General features: G+C 42.7%; 1 protein-coding gene across 2 annotated transcripts in view; it reads left to right on the top strand.

The window, feature by feature from the left end:
* Positions 1–16,148, top strand: part of prkcab (protein kinase C, alpha, b) — a 104,693-nt gene that overhangs the window by 75,269 nt on the left and 13,276 nt on the right. Inside the window, exons 6-11 of one of the 2 annotated variants that reach the window (XM_041956185.1) lie at positions 8,381–8,537; positions 8,708–8,842; positions 9,763–9,856; positions 12,359–12,388; positions 15,432–15,572; positions 15,713–15,886. In XM_041956185.1, coding sequence (XP_041812119.1) covers positions 8,381–8,537; positions 8,708–8,842; positions 9,763–9,856; positions 12,359–12,388; positions 15,432–15,572; positions 15,713–15,886 — 731 coding nt within the window. The remainder of the gene's footprint in view (positions 1–8,380; positions 8,538–8,707; positions 8,843–9,762; positions 9,857–12,358; positions 12,389–15,431; positions 15,573–15,712; positions 15,887–16,148) is intronic. The other variant, XM_041956186.1, reaches the window with a different exon arrangement.

Here is a 16,148-nt window from a genome sequence, read left to right as displayed (position 1 = left end):
GTTGCTGGGAACCTCCAATAAACCAGCAGCAGACGATCGCAGTGCTCTGGAAGGCAAATATTGAAAAAGAGAGTTAGCAATGTGGCTTTGTAGGGCTACGAGGAGGAGGACACGCTCCCTCTATAGATTTAAAGAGCTCATTCTAAGGTAATGAAAACACAACAATTCTTATTTTCATGTGATTATACACTAATGAAAACATACTTAGGAATATTATATTACATTTCTACCATATTCTGCAGTTACAGCCCCCTGAATGTTCTAAGATCAAACTGGTATTAACCTCAGATTTGCTTCAAGTGAATTCCATTAGTGGCAGATGACATATGTAGCATATGTCTGTCTGCACACACACACACACACACACACACACACACACCCACAGAAAACATTCTTTGCAATCAAATTTGAAGTCTTAAACAACCAAATCCTGACTTTATTTTCTGGGTGACACACGTGTTCTGTGAGTGAGCAGGAAGTCAGCCCGCTCAGCCGGAGCAGGACTGCGATGTGCATGCTCTATGGGGCAACGTTTTCGTTCAGCAAAAAGCAGCAAGCAACCTTCCACGTTTCCGTTTTTAACACATCAGCGAGGTCACCAGCGAAGTTGCGGCGACAACGACTGCTGTCCAAAAAATAAACACAATTAAAAGTTTTGAGTTTTGAAATGGTCGGACACTGTGCTTCACCTGCAACGAAAGCAAAGGAAACGTCATCTGAATCTGTAAACACAGTTCACCTGTAGAGATCTCTGGAAACAGAGCGGCGTGCACCTGCGTCAGCACGAAGATGAAGTCAGGGCTGCCGTCATAACCTGTGTGTGTGTGTGTTTGCTCGACGCCTCCAAATTGTCCTGTCAGTCAAGAGCAGCACCTGGAGTGGACGACTCTCCGGTGTTAAAACCCCTCTGGCAGGAAGAGAAATGACTGCTGGGTCACTTCCACAACCTCTCTCTCTGTGTCACACACACACACACACACACACACACACACACACACACCAAACCTGGCGAGACAGTGGTGGTCAGGGAATATGAGTGCTGAGGCCAATAACGTGTTTTTAACTCAGCTGGGATCAGACAGGAATAACCTCCAGCTACAGCAGGAAGAGTGGCAGATGTGATTGACGTGGAAATATTGCTTTCATAAAAATGTGTTTGTTTGCCTGTTTGGGGATGGACAGAAATGCAAAAAGAGAGGAAGTTATATTCGCAGCAGTCTTACATCATGTGTTTGCTGCGTTTGTATTGCTTTTCAGTTTATTATGTTGGAGTCTCGTGGCTTGCCCTGCTGCGCACGACATCCAGCTCTTTTGTCCGCTTTAGTGCCGAGCAAGGTCTTTGATGTGATGACCACCGTCAGCGAGAGCGAGGAAATAAGGCAGAATAGCGGCGGCGGCCTCATTGACATGGTTTCCTCAGTCTTTTCAGATTAGGCAAAATGGACACAGCTGAAACTGAGCTGCGTGGCTAAAATTCACGGAGAGAGCGGGAGAGACGGCTGTTGCCATGTTAAACTGATGTGCTGTTGTCCTCCGTTTTATGCGTACACACATCAGAACACCCACCAGTGTTCCAGCGTTTGTGAAAGTGTTGCTGCCGCTTCACACTGTCAACTTCAAGTAAGCGTACGACAGCGTGTTCTGCAGCACCTGCTGCTGGCATATGTGGCGTCTGATGTTTAAAAACAGATTCCGGACTTCTGTGTCTGTTCATCATCATCGGCTGCTCGAGCTCTCTTTACCAGAGCTGCAACAAGTGTTTTTCACGTGCGGCATTTAGCCAAAAATGTAAAAACTGAATCACAGCCAGAAGTTGCTGTCAATTATAGTGTGTCAGCCAACTAATCAGTTAATTGACTAATAATTTCTGCACTAACCCTTAAAAGATGCTCACTCACTCATTGCACAAGGTTAAAGCTGCATTCTGTTTCCGTGCACCTGCTGAATCCCAGTTAGCTCTGGTTTTGGTCTCCGCCAACTCCTCTGGGAAATATCTTATTCTTTAGCCCCTAAATGCTCAGTTACGTTCACCAGCTAGTCGCCCCTGCTGCCTGTCTATGATTTGGTGCAGATCTCTGACTAAGCTTTTATCTGCAGTAAACAGATGCCTGCTCTTTTAAATGATAACGATGAGACACGTTGAGGGCCCAAAAAGCTAAAAGAATTAGCTGAAAGATACTAAAATGCTCCATAGAGGTGAGGACAGGTGGTAATCATGCAAGTGTTCATCACTATGAATGACACCGTTCATGTTACGCATAGATGTTTGATTCACTGTTAATATAAAACCATTTTTAAGACTGCATCTGTTTTAAAATGAAAGTAATGTGCACATTGTTCAGTATCCAAAAACAGATGTGGAGTCAAATGGGGGGAGACTTCACATTAATGTGAATGAAACTCTCTCTTCCTCCTTCGTCTGTCAGGAAAAAATGCGTGAAATACATCCAGATTCTTTTTAAAGGATACAAAGGCAGAAGTGACATGATGATAATGGAGGGCCAGTTGAGACAAAGCATATGGACTGTGATTGACAGTGTGCATGAGGAAGAAAGAGGAACAAAGATAAAGATCAGTACTGAGAACCATACAGGGGGGGAGAGGAGGCGGAGGAGGGGTATGTTCTGCAGAGGTTTGTTTGCTTCAGATGTTTTTTCCCCTCTCTAATGGCAGCGGTCTGAACAGCGAAGCCTCAGCTTGTTCTCCGGCTCCCCTCTGGCTCCCACAGACAAGTGTCGGCCGTTTGTGGTTCACCGCACTGATGTGAACTTGATTAAATCTTTCCAGCAAAGAAACAGACACATCTCCCGGTCCTTCTCTCTCTCTCCCTCCATAACCCACCTCCTCTCCTCTCTTCCTTCTATCTCTCCTCGCCATCCCTCCTTACAATATTGACATTTCCTGTTATCTTCCCCCACCTGTTCCTAGGAGACCTCAGAGTGTCTCCCCCCGCCCTCGTCATCGTCATTTCCCTTCATACTTGCTGACCTCCTGTCAGTTCGGTCATGTTCTTCTTCTTCCTTCCCTGTATTCCTCAATAAGACATCAACATCTGCCTCTTTTTCTATCTTCCTCTAGTTTCCAAGCCGAAACATTGCTCAGTTTAGTAAAATCTCATTCCCTTCTTCTTCGTCTACATCCTCTTCTTCTACCTTGTTTGATATGTTAGTAATTTATCCTTCTCATGAGAAGAGGTTTATTCTAGGGTTTTGAGGGAATGTAGACATGTACACGTCCCTCCATGACCTGCCTAAATAGATACAAACACACACACACACACACACACACACACACACACACACACACACACACACTCATAGGGCATCTGAGGATCGGGCCAAAGTGAGCACACAGAGGTTTACTCAGGGTGAGATTGCCTGCTACTGACGTGCTCGCCTCAGGTTTAGAGCACAGTTGAACAAGAATACATTTTTCCCTCCAGTGACACAACTCACAGCCCCATCAGGCCTGTTGCACAAATAAATGCTTAATAACTGATATTACGCTTTTTATTCTGAGAGGTTTTTCAGAAATATCAGGATCCCACTCACTAAACTAATCATGTAGCATTTATAATCATTATATGAACAGTAAATGTCTGTAATACACTGTAGCACAAGGTAATTTTAAGCAACAACAAGCGTATTGTTTCTTTCTGTGAGGAATAAAAAGATATTCGATAATAAAAAATAATATGTGGCTGAAAGCTCTGGGAGAAATCAAATCAATAACCAGCCCTAAAGCTTGTGTATCTGTGTAGCTACGTATCGTATTTCATAGCACAGATATGCTTTTTACAGTGCAAACAGCGGAAGATTTACAATTACAAATATTTGTATTTTTTTTAGATTAAGTCCTTTATTTCTGACGTACGCAGACAGAAGCAGGCTTCACATTTCTAGCCACGGATTTTGTCAACTGCAATGACAACGGCTGTAGCAGGCTAGCTCATTAAGCTAACATTAGCTCCATGAGTTAGCTGAAATCACGTCTCTGACTGACGTTTTAATGTTACATGTCCCAGGTTAAAAGTTAGCATCCTCAGCTGATGGGCCATGTAGAAGACACGTAACATAACCATGTTTAGCTGCTTAGCTTACTTACTTGATAGAAGTGAAATGGGCTTTATTTGATTGTATTTTGAAAACAAAATTTTTCACTCTTAAATTTAAGAAAAAAGACTTTTGGGATAAGTTGTATTTTGTGTGTTTGGACAACAGGCTAACAGCTAACGTTAGCCCCCTACAGCAGCATCCAGGCTGACGCAGGCAAGGGAAAACGCTACACAGTGCTATTCATGGACAGGACTTTTTATTAAATGTAATCTGTACTGTGTGTTAACACTGTTCAATTGTACTTATATTTTTGGATTTTGAAAGACTAAAGTAAAGTGTCAGCAACACATCTCAGCTGAAGAAATGCCAGTTGTTTTCATGTACAGTGCTGCATATTGTTTGTGTGTGTTGTTCTGCTTTTGGTTGTTGACTTAGCAGATCTCATCATCCAACAGTTCAGTCAAACCCTCTGGAAAAAGACCGGAACAGAAAAACACCCCTGAAAAGAGCTCAATGAATTTTGTTTTACGAAAGTGTCTGGGAATTTAAAAAAAAAAACACACCATGCATGTTTTACTGAAGAGTATAATTTCCTTCTAACACCCGGCACTTCGTAATTGCTCTTCCTTGAAACAACCACATGCAGAAATAGAAATCTTCAGGTCATTTCAGCTCTCTTTTTCCCTCCACTTTGTGTGTGTGTGTGTGTGTGTGTGTGTGTGTGTGTGTGTGTGTGTGTGTGACGTCTGCATCCAGATCTCTGGCAGTGCACCGCAGGGATCCATCCAGCGCCCGCTTGGCCGTGCAGCCTTCCCCCAGATTATCAGGCATTCATTGGTTGCACATGGCATTGTTATGCAACAACACATTTGAATTTCAAAGCCTTTTCGGGAGATTACACTGTCAGCCCACCGCAGCCCCGCACGCACTCACCCCAGGATCCAAATGAGATGTCATTTTTAGCTGTGGCATATTTTTATTACGCACATATTAGGTTCAGATACAGCAAATAATGCTAGCATTTCATCTGCTTTGTCTGTTGCACGGTGTTTACACCTCAGCTCAGGCAATGAGCACTTTAAAGACACTATTATTTTAGATTTATTTTGGAGAAGAAAGAACTTGAACTTTGTCGTTCAGTATCTCTACAAAGGATCCAGGTTCTAAAAGTAACATCACTCTTTCTTCTTGAGTTCGAGTTGCCACTTTTCCAAAAGCAGAACATTTCGCTTCTGCGTGCTCCACTGCAGGGTGGCTGCAGGACAGTTGCAGAGTGGATGCGCGCTGATAGTTTTGCTTCTTCAGCGAAGCAGCGATTGGTCTCTAAACGAGTTAACAGGCACATAATCTGCTTTTCTGTCTGCATCACGTCTGCTTTACCCCAAACAAGTGATAAACACAAAACACACTCACGCTCTAATTTTATTGGTAACTATCTCATCAGGAGCGAGGGGAGGGGAGGCAGAAGGCAAGCAGCTCTTGTTGTATCTAAGCAACAACAGACAGCAGAGATGGTCCTTGATCACTGCTGATGATGATGTTTCATTGTGTGTGTGTGTGTATGTGCGTGTGTGTGTGTGTGTGTGAGTGAGAGGGACTGCACATGTGCACAAATACAGTTACTGTGTATGTAACTCGCACACACATTCCTGTGCCCAGTGCCCATGCATCGTCATCTGTTTTTCTACATGTGTTTGCTTATCTGTGTGTGTGTGTGTGTGTGTACCTCATTAGTGTGTTTACAGGCTTGTTGAAGTTGCTTTGGCGTTGTTTGGCGCCAGCGTTGCCATGGAAGTGACTGATGCCTTCAACGCTGCCACAGCCAGCAGAGGGGAGGATTTAGATGAGAACGTGGGATGCTGAGATTTTCCTTCTGCTCCTCGTACTTTTTTATTATTATTATTATTATTATTGCGTGTGTGAATTTGTGTCAGTGTGTGTGTGGGGGGCTTGTGGGTGAGCGAGAGACAGAAAGAAACACACAGAGAGAGAGAGAGAGAGAGAGAGAGAGAGAGAAAAAGACAGGGAGGGGGATGACTGTAGCTGAGAATTTGTATTGGATAAGGAGTGAACGGTGAGGTTGAAGCAACACATTCATGAACAAGGTAAAAAGCTTCTGACTCTGGCTTTTTCTGTCAGATACGCAACCCAGAGACCTGCACTGCCCTCTACTGCACGAACCTGGACCAGCATGGAAAACTGTGAAGTCGACAAGAAATATTACCACCTTATTGTCCTTCGTGTTTTCTAACTTTGTGATATTATATGTCTAAAATGTTGTTTTTCTCGTCCTTAATCTCACTTGAATTAAGTTTAAAGCGTAAAACTACTATTTTCATTCATGTTTCGGCCATAAATTCATGTTTTCCATCGCTTTCTTCTCTTCTTATGCTTTTCTCTGCGCACAGTGATGAAGATGACGTTTTAGATCTTATTTTTCTCCCCTCAGAAGAAGCCATTTAGTCTTTTTGGACAGCGAATAACGATTATTTACATTTTTGATTAATCTGATATGTAGTGTATTAATCTTGCTTTATTTGACCAAAACCATAAGACAGTTTAATACCTCGAAGATGACAAAAAACTGCAAATATTCACACCTGAAAAACTGGAATAAGTAAATTTTGGCATTTTCAAATGTATTTAAACAATAAATTCAAGAAATTGCTGTTTTTTTCTCTTAATCCCTTAAAAGCTTGTTGCCTCACAAATATTACTGCCAAAAACAGCTAAATGTCAAACAAATCTGATTAAATCTCACAAAGACAGAGCTAAAAGAGCTGCGGTGGCTCTAAATGACATTGCCTTTTCTAATGTTTTGCCTACGCTTTGTGCTCAGCCCTGGAATATTTATGCTTTGGAGCGAAAATACATTACCACTGTTTTAATGAAGAATCTCAGCGAATGTGTCCTTGTGTGAAAGTTCACACTGACTCTCTGAAACACGCAGATTACAGCCTTTTCCTCCTGGACTGTGTCTGATTACATTTAAATATGCAGAGTGGGGAGGTTGGAGCTGGTAAACAGCATTTTAGAGGATCAGTGTGAGGATCCTGTGTCTGTTCTCCGTCTGTTATAGTTTTGTCGTGTGTCATCTCCGTCAGAAAGATTTATTTTCTCGGTTATGTAGCCTTTCTTTCTTTGTCTCTGTCTTTTTCATGCTGTCTTATAGCTGACATTTGTTGTCCATTTTCACACGATGTTGCTAACTGGGGCTGTGCTGGAGTCGGCCCATTGGCCACTTACAGTAGATGTTGTCGCCATGGTGAAGGTGGCATGCTCACGCCGCCCCGTCCCCCTACTCCTGTTGCTATGTAACAGCACTCCTTTTTTTTCCACTTGTCAGTTATCACACGGGGAAACGTCACGCCTCCCTCACATTATCTGCTCACCTATTACCTAACCATGTGCACGAATGACAGCGAGAGAGTACGCTACAAGAAAACTATCCACTGCCTCCACCGAGGAGAGAGCCGTTTATTATCACCTGCCTTATATGCACTCCTTTTACAGCAGAATGTGCAAGACAGACTTTTAGGCGAGTAGTATTTTTTGTTGTTGTTGATTTTGCGTTTGCGTGTGGCCTCCCACCCACCAGTGTTGTAATCCAGTTGGTGCTGCTTCACACTGTCAACTTCAAGGGAATCTTGAGAGCATGTTTTGCATTGCAGCACCTGTTATCAGAGCATGTGGTGTCTGATATGATGAGCCATTAGCTGAGTAACTGACCGTGACACTATCTATCTATCTATCTATCTATCTATCTATCTATCTATCTATCTATCTATCTATCTATCTATCTATCTATCTATGTGTGGTTTTGCATGTGTTACACCAATTTCAAAACTTTGCTTAAATGAAATGACCAAAATTATAATATAATTCAATATATAAACAACACCATGATACTGGCAGTTACCTGCCAAATGCTCTCTGCTACAGGGACGTTTTGATTTGTTCCAGGAAAAAAATGACTGTGGTTTGGTGCCCGGCTGTACTGCTGACCGTCCAAAGTGCATTTTTTGTTCCAAGTTTCAGTTCTCAGGCATCCTTTGTTTTAATTCTTTTGCCAGTGTGGTTTAAAAATCAACTTGCAACAACTCAAAATGTGTGTGTGAGATCAGGTCCACGTATATAGTGCAGAGAGGCGAGTTTGCTTGGGCTGAAACTCAGATCATTTGCGATTCGGCCTTGGAGTGATTCACATTGTCCATTTTAACCCTTGAGTCAGTGTTGAGTCATGAATCTGGCTCGGGGCTCAAACGCACACACACACACACAAACACGGTAACATTGTCTCTGTCTGTCTCCCTTCCATTTTCTAGTGGGTGAAGCCAGGAACCTGATTCCTATGGATCCAAATGGTTTATCAGACCCCTATGTTAAACTCAAACTCACCCCGGACCCAAAGAATGAGACCAAACAGAAGACCAGGACCATCCGTTCCTCCCTCAACCCCTGCTGGAACGAGTCCTTCACCTTGTGAGTCTGTGTGTTTGTTACTTGTGATGTGCCTCTGTGTACGTGTGTGAATAGAACGGTCATTTTAGAGGGTTTTACAGGTATAGTTCAAGTATAACAATCCATGAAAAGCGATGAAATACCTCTGTCATCACATGTTGCTTCTCTTTGCCCCTTGTGCACCTATTCAGTAAGCTGAAAGCGTCAGATAAGGACCGCCGTCTGTCCATTGAGGTGTGGGACTGGGACCGAACCACCCGGAACGACTTCATGGGTTCCATGTCATTTGGGGTGTCCGAGCTGATCAAAGCCCCCAACTGTGGATGGTCAGTGATCTTTCACTCCTGTTTATTCTCAGATTCTCTGAAGCGAGGAAGTCATTGCATCCAGAATTACGTTATGACATGCGTTTATACGGGCAAGTATATCCGGCAGGGAAGTAATGCGCCAGTGTGACGACAACTGTTGCTGAAAATGACGAGTGATCAAAAGTGTAGTAACGGTGGCCATTTGTTTAAATAAAAGGAGGCTCGAGGTATAAAAAACTGAATTTTCTTGGTAGAATATAAAGTGAGTCACGATCACGGAAGGCCCATTCAGACTGAGATCTCTCTTTCAAGGGAGGCCTGAGTATATGAATAGTATAAATAGTAGTATATATAGTATAAAAACACACACACACACAGACATACAACTTGATACTACACAACCAGCGTCACTACAGCAGCAGCACAGATGAAAACACTGGTGGCCAAAGCCAACTCCATTCACTCTGACAAACAGTTCCCGCTGGCGTCATTTCCTCATCTCTCTGTCTTTGTCTGCCTGCTTTGTCTCAAACTAATAAACACACACTCACAGAGATGTTAAAGTCACTCTTCCATGTTAGCATACCGAGCCTGATGGACTGCTGACTGAAGCTCATTTAGAAGCTTCAGGAAAACCCTGCGCCTCGGCATCTGCAGCTCGGAAAGAGCGCGTCTGCGTGTGCTTGTCTTTGTATCATGCTGCATGCTCCAGGTCATCAGACAGGTGGCTGAGAGGACATTGGAGAGGACAGCGAAGCTGCCTCTGTTGGCAGAGAGCAGGCCTGCACACACTCAAAGACTTATGACTGATGTGGTGCAGAGATGTGAAGTTTTATCGCTGTGTGGCATCGACTGAGGAAAAGATGCGTGGAAGATGGATTAAGAGGAAAGTAAATGAAGAAATAAACTCACTACCTTCCATCTTTTTTCTCTCCCAGGTACAAGCTGCTGAACCAGGAGGAGGGAGAGTATTACAACGTCCCTATCCCCGAGGTGGATGACGTCAACCTGGAGCTCCGGCAGAAGTTTGAGGTGAGGGCAGAGGGGGGGAGGTCGACTCGGGTTGTGAATCTGTAACATTTCATAAGAGCCTAAGTAGGTTTTCTTTGTCACACTCACTTCAGCAAAATGCGTTCCTCTCTCCTGTCACCATGGTAACCTCGTCCCACTTGTGCTTTTCACCCTGTGTGCCCGAGAGGGAGATCACTTTCTTCTGGCATTAGAAGTGAGCGTTCTTGCTTATAAAGAAAAATCCCATATGTATGTATATATACAATACAAGCTTGCAGTTGGCAAAGAAAACAAGTTCCCAGTGGCCTGATTTAAGAGGTGCAAGTGCAGCTGCAGATAATAAGTCATGATACTCACCCCTGTCAGTGGAAACCGCTACAAACAGCATCTACTTGTGCCAAAGCAATAAAGGCCAGACTACTTTTCATGAAGTCCAATCCAAACCTAGCAGTTATATGGAGGTCTAAAAGAAGATTAGCACTAACAGTTTCTGCTAAAATAACCAATCATGACTGTCCATTTCATTGCAGAATTACTTCTAGGCTCAGTCTACAGAAGGAGAAATCATATAGACGGTCCAGGAGTCCAGAAAGGGTTTCTGTTGTTGTTCACATTACCAGCTTTAAAGATTCAGCTGTCTTTCCTTGCCCTCACTGGACACTGATATACAGCTGTTTCCAGCAGAGCACTTGTTTCTGCAACTGCTATAACGACAGTGTGAGTTACAGCCAGTAGGCGATATGAGGGGGGATGCCACCCTCATAAGCCAACCTGCCAACCCCCCCCTCCTTCCTCGATAAGCAGAGAAAGTTCAGGGGCAGAAGGGTTGTTTAGTTGAATATGTTGATCTAGTCGGCCATCCCCCTTGAGCCCGAGTTGAAAGGAGCTGCCTCATTCTCTTCTTTTGCTTAAAGATCGAGCCAAGTGCAACTGATTGTGCAGATGACTGGCGCTTCTTATATTCTGAAAATGACTGCTTCAGTGAGTAGCTTTACAACCAAAAGAATAGGAGTATTACGCAGAAATGAAATTATATAGTAAATGGCCTAAATATAAACATAGATAACCGAAATATAGATTGCATTAGTATAAATACAGATATTTATCTAGATGAATATAGTAAATGAACTTTTTCCTGGAGAACACATTGACATACCCTTTGAAAAATGTTTGCAAGATATTCATGGTGAAAATAAAAACTTTCTACTTCAGTGTGTTCAGACTTCTATTAGTAAATGCTAGGAGCAGTTACAGTGATTCTGACTGGAAATAAAACTTTAGAGTGTTACATTTCAAGAAAGAGAACAAGAACAACTTTCAATTTACTTTGGGTACGTCCTAAATCTGCCAAAACTAAAACAACAAAACACAGGATTTAAGAAACTGTTTTTGTCATCTAATTTAGCCCACATTTCTATTAAACCAGGCAAACACCAAGTAACCTTATTGACTGATTTATATTGAGCTTTTTCCTGCTTGCTAATTGTCATCTTTGATTTAATTTACCTATTTTGTCTTATTTTCCCTTAATATTATCCAGGGCCTCTCTCAATCATGGTTCTTGGACCACATCAGTCCTGTTGCGTGTTTTTTTTTTTTTTCAATTTACTTAAAATCATTTATTCCTTACATATTATATCTTCACACCTGCTCTTCATTACCTTATTGTCAGACTCCACAGTGAACACCATGGTTGCTTTTATTAGTGTAAAAAATAATGAAAGTTTGACTGAAATTAAAAGTAAATAGAATCATTCATTGTGCACGTTTTGAGACTCTTTGAGGGCGTGCATGAAAAGAGAAAAATCAAAAACACTGTTCTTTGCTTGGAAAATGGTTGGCAGTAATGTATAAGTGATTTGTACTAAAGTAGAAGTTATGCAAATGTTGCTCTCTAGTGGCCGGTCTGTGTACTGCAATCAGTGATCTGTCAGGTACAGTGACACTTTAAAAAAAGGAGCTTATAATTTCTTGGCGTCCATATTATTAACATGCAGGTTAGAAGGTGGCTGCTATATTAAATGCTGCAGTGTAAAGAAGTGCAAAGACGTATAACATTCAACTGAGAAGGAGGAGATGGGAGAGAACAGGCATTTTTATTAAAGTCTAGCTCTGTGTGTGTGTACAGATGTTTTAATACTGAGTGTAAATGTCAACTGCTTACAGCAGTCACACACTGAGTCTTGTTGTTTTTAATTTTTCCATTCCTCTCCGCACCGTGCAACGCTGACCTTGACTTTCCTCCGAGGCTAGCGTCTTCACACAACTGTGCAGTTGCCGTGGAAACTAGCAGCAAGCTGGCTGCAGAGATCCAACCAGATGTGACAGAAAAGGATTTATTCTGTTGTGTAGTCATGCCTTAGATTGACTTTATTGTTTGCTGGTAGGTGAAACAGATATAGAGATAATAACTCGTCTGTCCACATGTGTATTCTGTCACTGTCTCCCTCCCAGCAGAGACACACATGCACACACCAGCTTACCTCTGACCACACTAATAAGTGAGTTTCTTCTTTCTTCTAGGCCTGCCAGTTAAATATCCACTATCTCAAGGTAGCTCTCCTGCCTGCTCCGTCTCTTCTTCTACTACTTCACGCCAGCTTGCATCACACTCACTTTACTTGTTGCATTAGGATTGTTTGTGGATCTCTGCTGAGCTTCCACAAATTAATCTGATTTACTAACAAAGGCTCTCAGTGGTATGCAGTTGAACCAGCTAGATTTGCTTGCTGTTATATGCCACCTAAATGAACATGTTTTTATTTCTCTAACTCCTCTCACTCGCTGACTTCCTACTTCTTCCTGTCTCACACGCGTAAATGTAAAACTTAAAGGGACAACATATGGTTTCAATATAAAGGAACTATTCAGTTTCTGAGGATTTTGCAGCACCTGCAGCAAAGGTCAGACCAGCAAAGTCTGACATTTGCAGCATTTGCATTCGACTTAAGAGCACAAACAGGAAAGTAGCTCATGTTCCTCCGGCACGAACAGGAGCAAAATGCAACATCCTCTTTGAAAGTGAAGCTTCATGAACATAGAAAATGTGCATAAATGTGCTGCATGTGACAGCATTAACATATGTACTCCCGACCCTACGCACAAACACCAGACAGCATTGTTGTTAGTAAATGTGTTCCTCACCACTATCAGTGCACTGTCATTGGCCAAGAGAGCCTCACACCTGCTCCTCATTGGCTGACAGTGTGATCCACACTCCGCCCTCTACTAGTCTGCCTTTGGTCTGGACTATAGAAGGCTGTTAGGACATGCAGCATGGATGGACACTCACCTATGCACAGTATCTGTATGAATGGATGCACACAGGCAGGTTCTTTGGTGTGTTTGGTGTGCATGCCAAATATCTCCACATGGTGGCAGTGTTATATTTATTTTTAGACTGGCTGCATTGTTCTGTACCTGTTTGAACACAACTTTGTGGCCACTCTGACATAAATATCTCAAACTTTTTGTGTTGAAACAGGTATATGTGGTTTTTGTGAACTGTTCATGTCTCATTTCTGTACAGGCAAGTTGTTCGTGTTGTACTGTATGTTGAAAATTACCGCTAGATGTCTCTGCAAGGCCGGGGTGGTGATAGAACAACTACTGCAAGCTGCAGAAAGCAAAACAAACACAGGTTCACCACATTATTCAAATGTTTTCTGCTGACAAAGCATATCTGCATGATAAAGCAACAACAGTGATGCAATGGCATCACTTTTCATTTGTATCGCTGACATGCACAAAAATATCTCCACCCCTTAATTAGAAGTAAAACTGACATAAACCAGATCAGTTCTGTCCCCTTGCAGCTCTCAAGTCCTGTTTATGCCAGTAGTTTTCAACTTTTTCTGGCTTGTGATGCCTTAAAATGCGGGCAAAACTGAGCAGCAGTAAAACCGAAGTCCTTTTTTCTCATTTGGAGGATTTTTGGAGGTGAGAAAAGGTGAAAACATACAGTATTTTACACAAATTAGAGAAAAGCCAGAGAAAAATAAACTGATAGTTTCCTCTGAATCTTTCTGGGCCCCCTCAGATTCATCTTGGGAGCCCTTTGCTGGGTTGTGACCCATGGGTTAGGAACCACTAGTTTATTAATCAACCATAGCAAAGCCACAACAAACTATAAATCTGTTTAATTTTTATGAAATCCTGCCTTTAGAAAGAAAGACGTCACCCTGTAAGGCACTTAAATTCCCTCTTTGATGTTTTTCTTCTATTTGCCACCTTGCTGTAGTTCATATCACATCTGATATGTCTGATCTCTGCCTGTCAGAGTCCTGCTGACTTTCATTCCAGCTGTCTCCCCTGGAACTGACTCAATTACACCTGGGCTGCCAGATGAAAATAATTAACTGCAGTAAATTACGGTACTTGGTAGCATACAGAGCCAGCAGTGCCCCGGGTCACAATGAGAACCTCTCTCCTCCAGGCTATTTTCTCTGTCACTGACACACCTAGTTAATGTTCACATTATTCTGCTCTTAGCTAACTCAACCAGGTCGGATATGTGACAGTTATTTTGTTGAGTGTATCACAACATTGGGTCAAGAGAAGGGAAACGGTTGGCCTGGCAACAGCCTCTCTGTGCCCCGCCGGTCGCCTGTTTTCTCTGCTCTATCTGACAGAAACAGACAACCACCGGGGCCGTGATGGAAGCTGGCAGGGTCCTAATTGCCCTTTTTGTTCAAACACGCTTGGCAGGCCAGTCATTATAACAACAGGGAACCCTGCAATGCCGGCGCTCCTGGCTGACTGCCCACCTCACGATTTCCCAAAATGCACCAGTAGAGATATGCTGCTGAATATCTGTGAGGGTCTCATACAGCTTAATTTTACTCTAACGTAGAATATGCAGCTAACCAGATGATGATAACGTAACAGAATTTATCATATAGCAAAATAAAATCTTGAACGGGTTTGAAAATGTAACAGTCTTGGTTTAAAACGCAATCCAGTAGATAACTTTAACTAATATGGTACAATAATGATGCTTTCCTTTATGCTACATTTTACATGATTGCTTATTAGTGATGCAATAAGTACACTTCATGCCATCAAGGGTTCTTGCATTTTAAACTAATTTAGAGAGATATTTTTATTCCATTTGAAAATGCTTTTGAAGTTCATCAGTTTTTAATGATAGAAATCTAACTGGAAAGCTCCAGAATGACGGATTAATAGCTGGCAAGCACACTTCCAGCAGCCTCACTTTGTTTTCCACAGCCAGTGATTAAATCCTGCTTCTGTGGCGGTCTGTGATCTGCAGGGAGAGCTCTCTGTGAAAGCCAGATGTGAATATCTGACTCCAGAACAGCTGTAAGACACCAGCATGACAACTGACTAAGCGCTCTGTGTCCTCTCCTGCAGTCAGATAAGACAGGGAGACACCAGACACGGTGTTAGTCATCTTACAAACAATACTGTCAAACGAACAGAGCTGTGCAAACAATTTAATATTCATGTTTGATTCATTATTATTCTTTGCTTTATTTCTGAATCTTTCAAACTATGCATGTAAGATCTCATGTAAGACACACACAGCAGTAAACCAATGAAAATCTTGACTATACTTTTTACTTTAATGCCACAGAAAGCCAAGCTGGGGCACGGTAAGAAAGTGATCACGCCGTCAGACCACCGGCGTTTCAGCCTGCCTTCAGGTAACATGGACCGGGTCCGACTGAGCGACTTCAACTTCCTGGCCTTGCTGGGGAAGGGCAGCTTTGGCAAGGTGAGAGAAGACTGCAGACTGTCATACAAAAGCTCATTAATCATTGTCGCATTTTAAATACGGCAGCCAAAGAAGGCCTGATTGTCTGTGTTTGTTTCGTGATCGCAACCTTTGACCTGCTGTGCCTTCGTCAACTGCAGGTAATGCTGGCGGAGATGAAGTCAACAGAGGAGCTGTACGCCATCAAGATCCTGAAGAAGGACGTCGTGATACAGGATGACGACGTTGAATGTACGATGGTGGAGAAGAGGGTCTTGGCCCAGAGGGACAAACCGCCCTTCCTCACGCAGCTCCACTCCTGCTTCCAGACTGTGGTGGGTAAAAAGTCACGGACACATAACTGACTAATGCCATTTATCTCCCTCATCATTCTTTCATCAGGTGTCTCTTCAGGCCTTGGTATTTTAAACCAGTGTGTGTGTGTGTGTGTGTGGATGTGCATTAGATTGTGGGGGCATAAATCAAACACGGTCATATTGTGGGGACTCACCTTCATTATGGGGACAAAACAGTCCCTATAATGTAAATCATTAAATTTTAGGGTGAAGACTTGGGTTAAGGTTAGGTTTAGCTCAG

Source organism: Chelmon rostratus, chromosome 17 (assembly GCF_017976325.1).
Source record: "Chelmon rostratus isolate fCheRos1 chromosome 17, fCheRos1.pri, whole genome shotgun sequence".
NCBI classification, from domain to species: Eukaryota; Metazoa; Chordata; class Actinopteri; order Chaetodontiformes; family Chaetodontidae; genus Chelmon; species Chelmon rostratus.
This window is presented reverse-complemented; position numbering and strand designations above follow the sequence as displayed.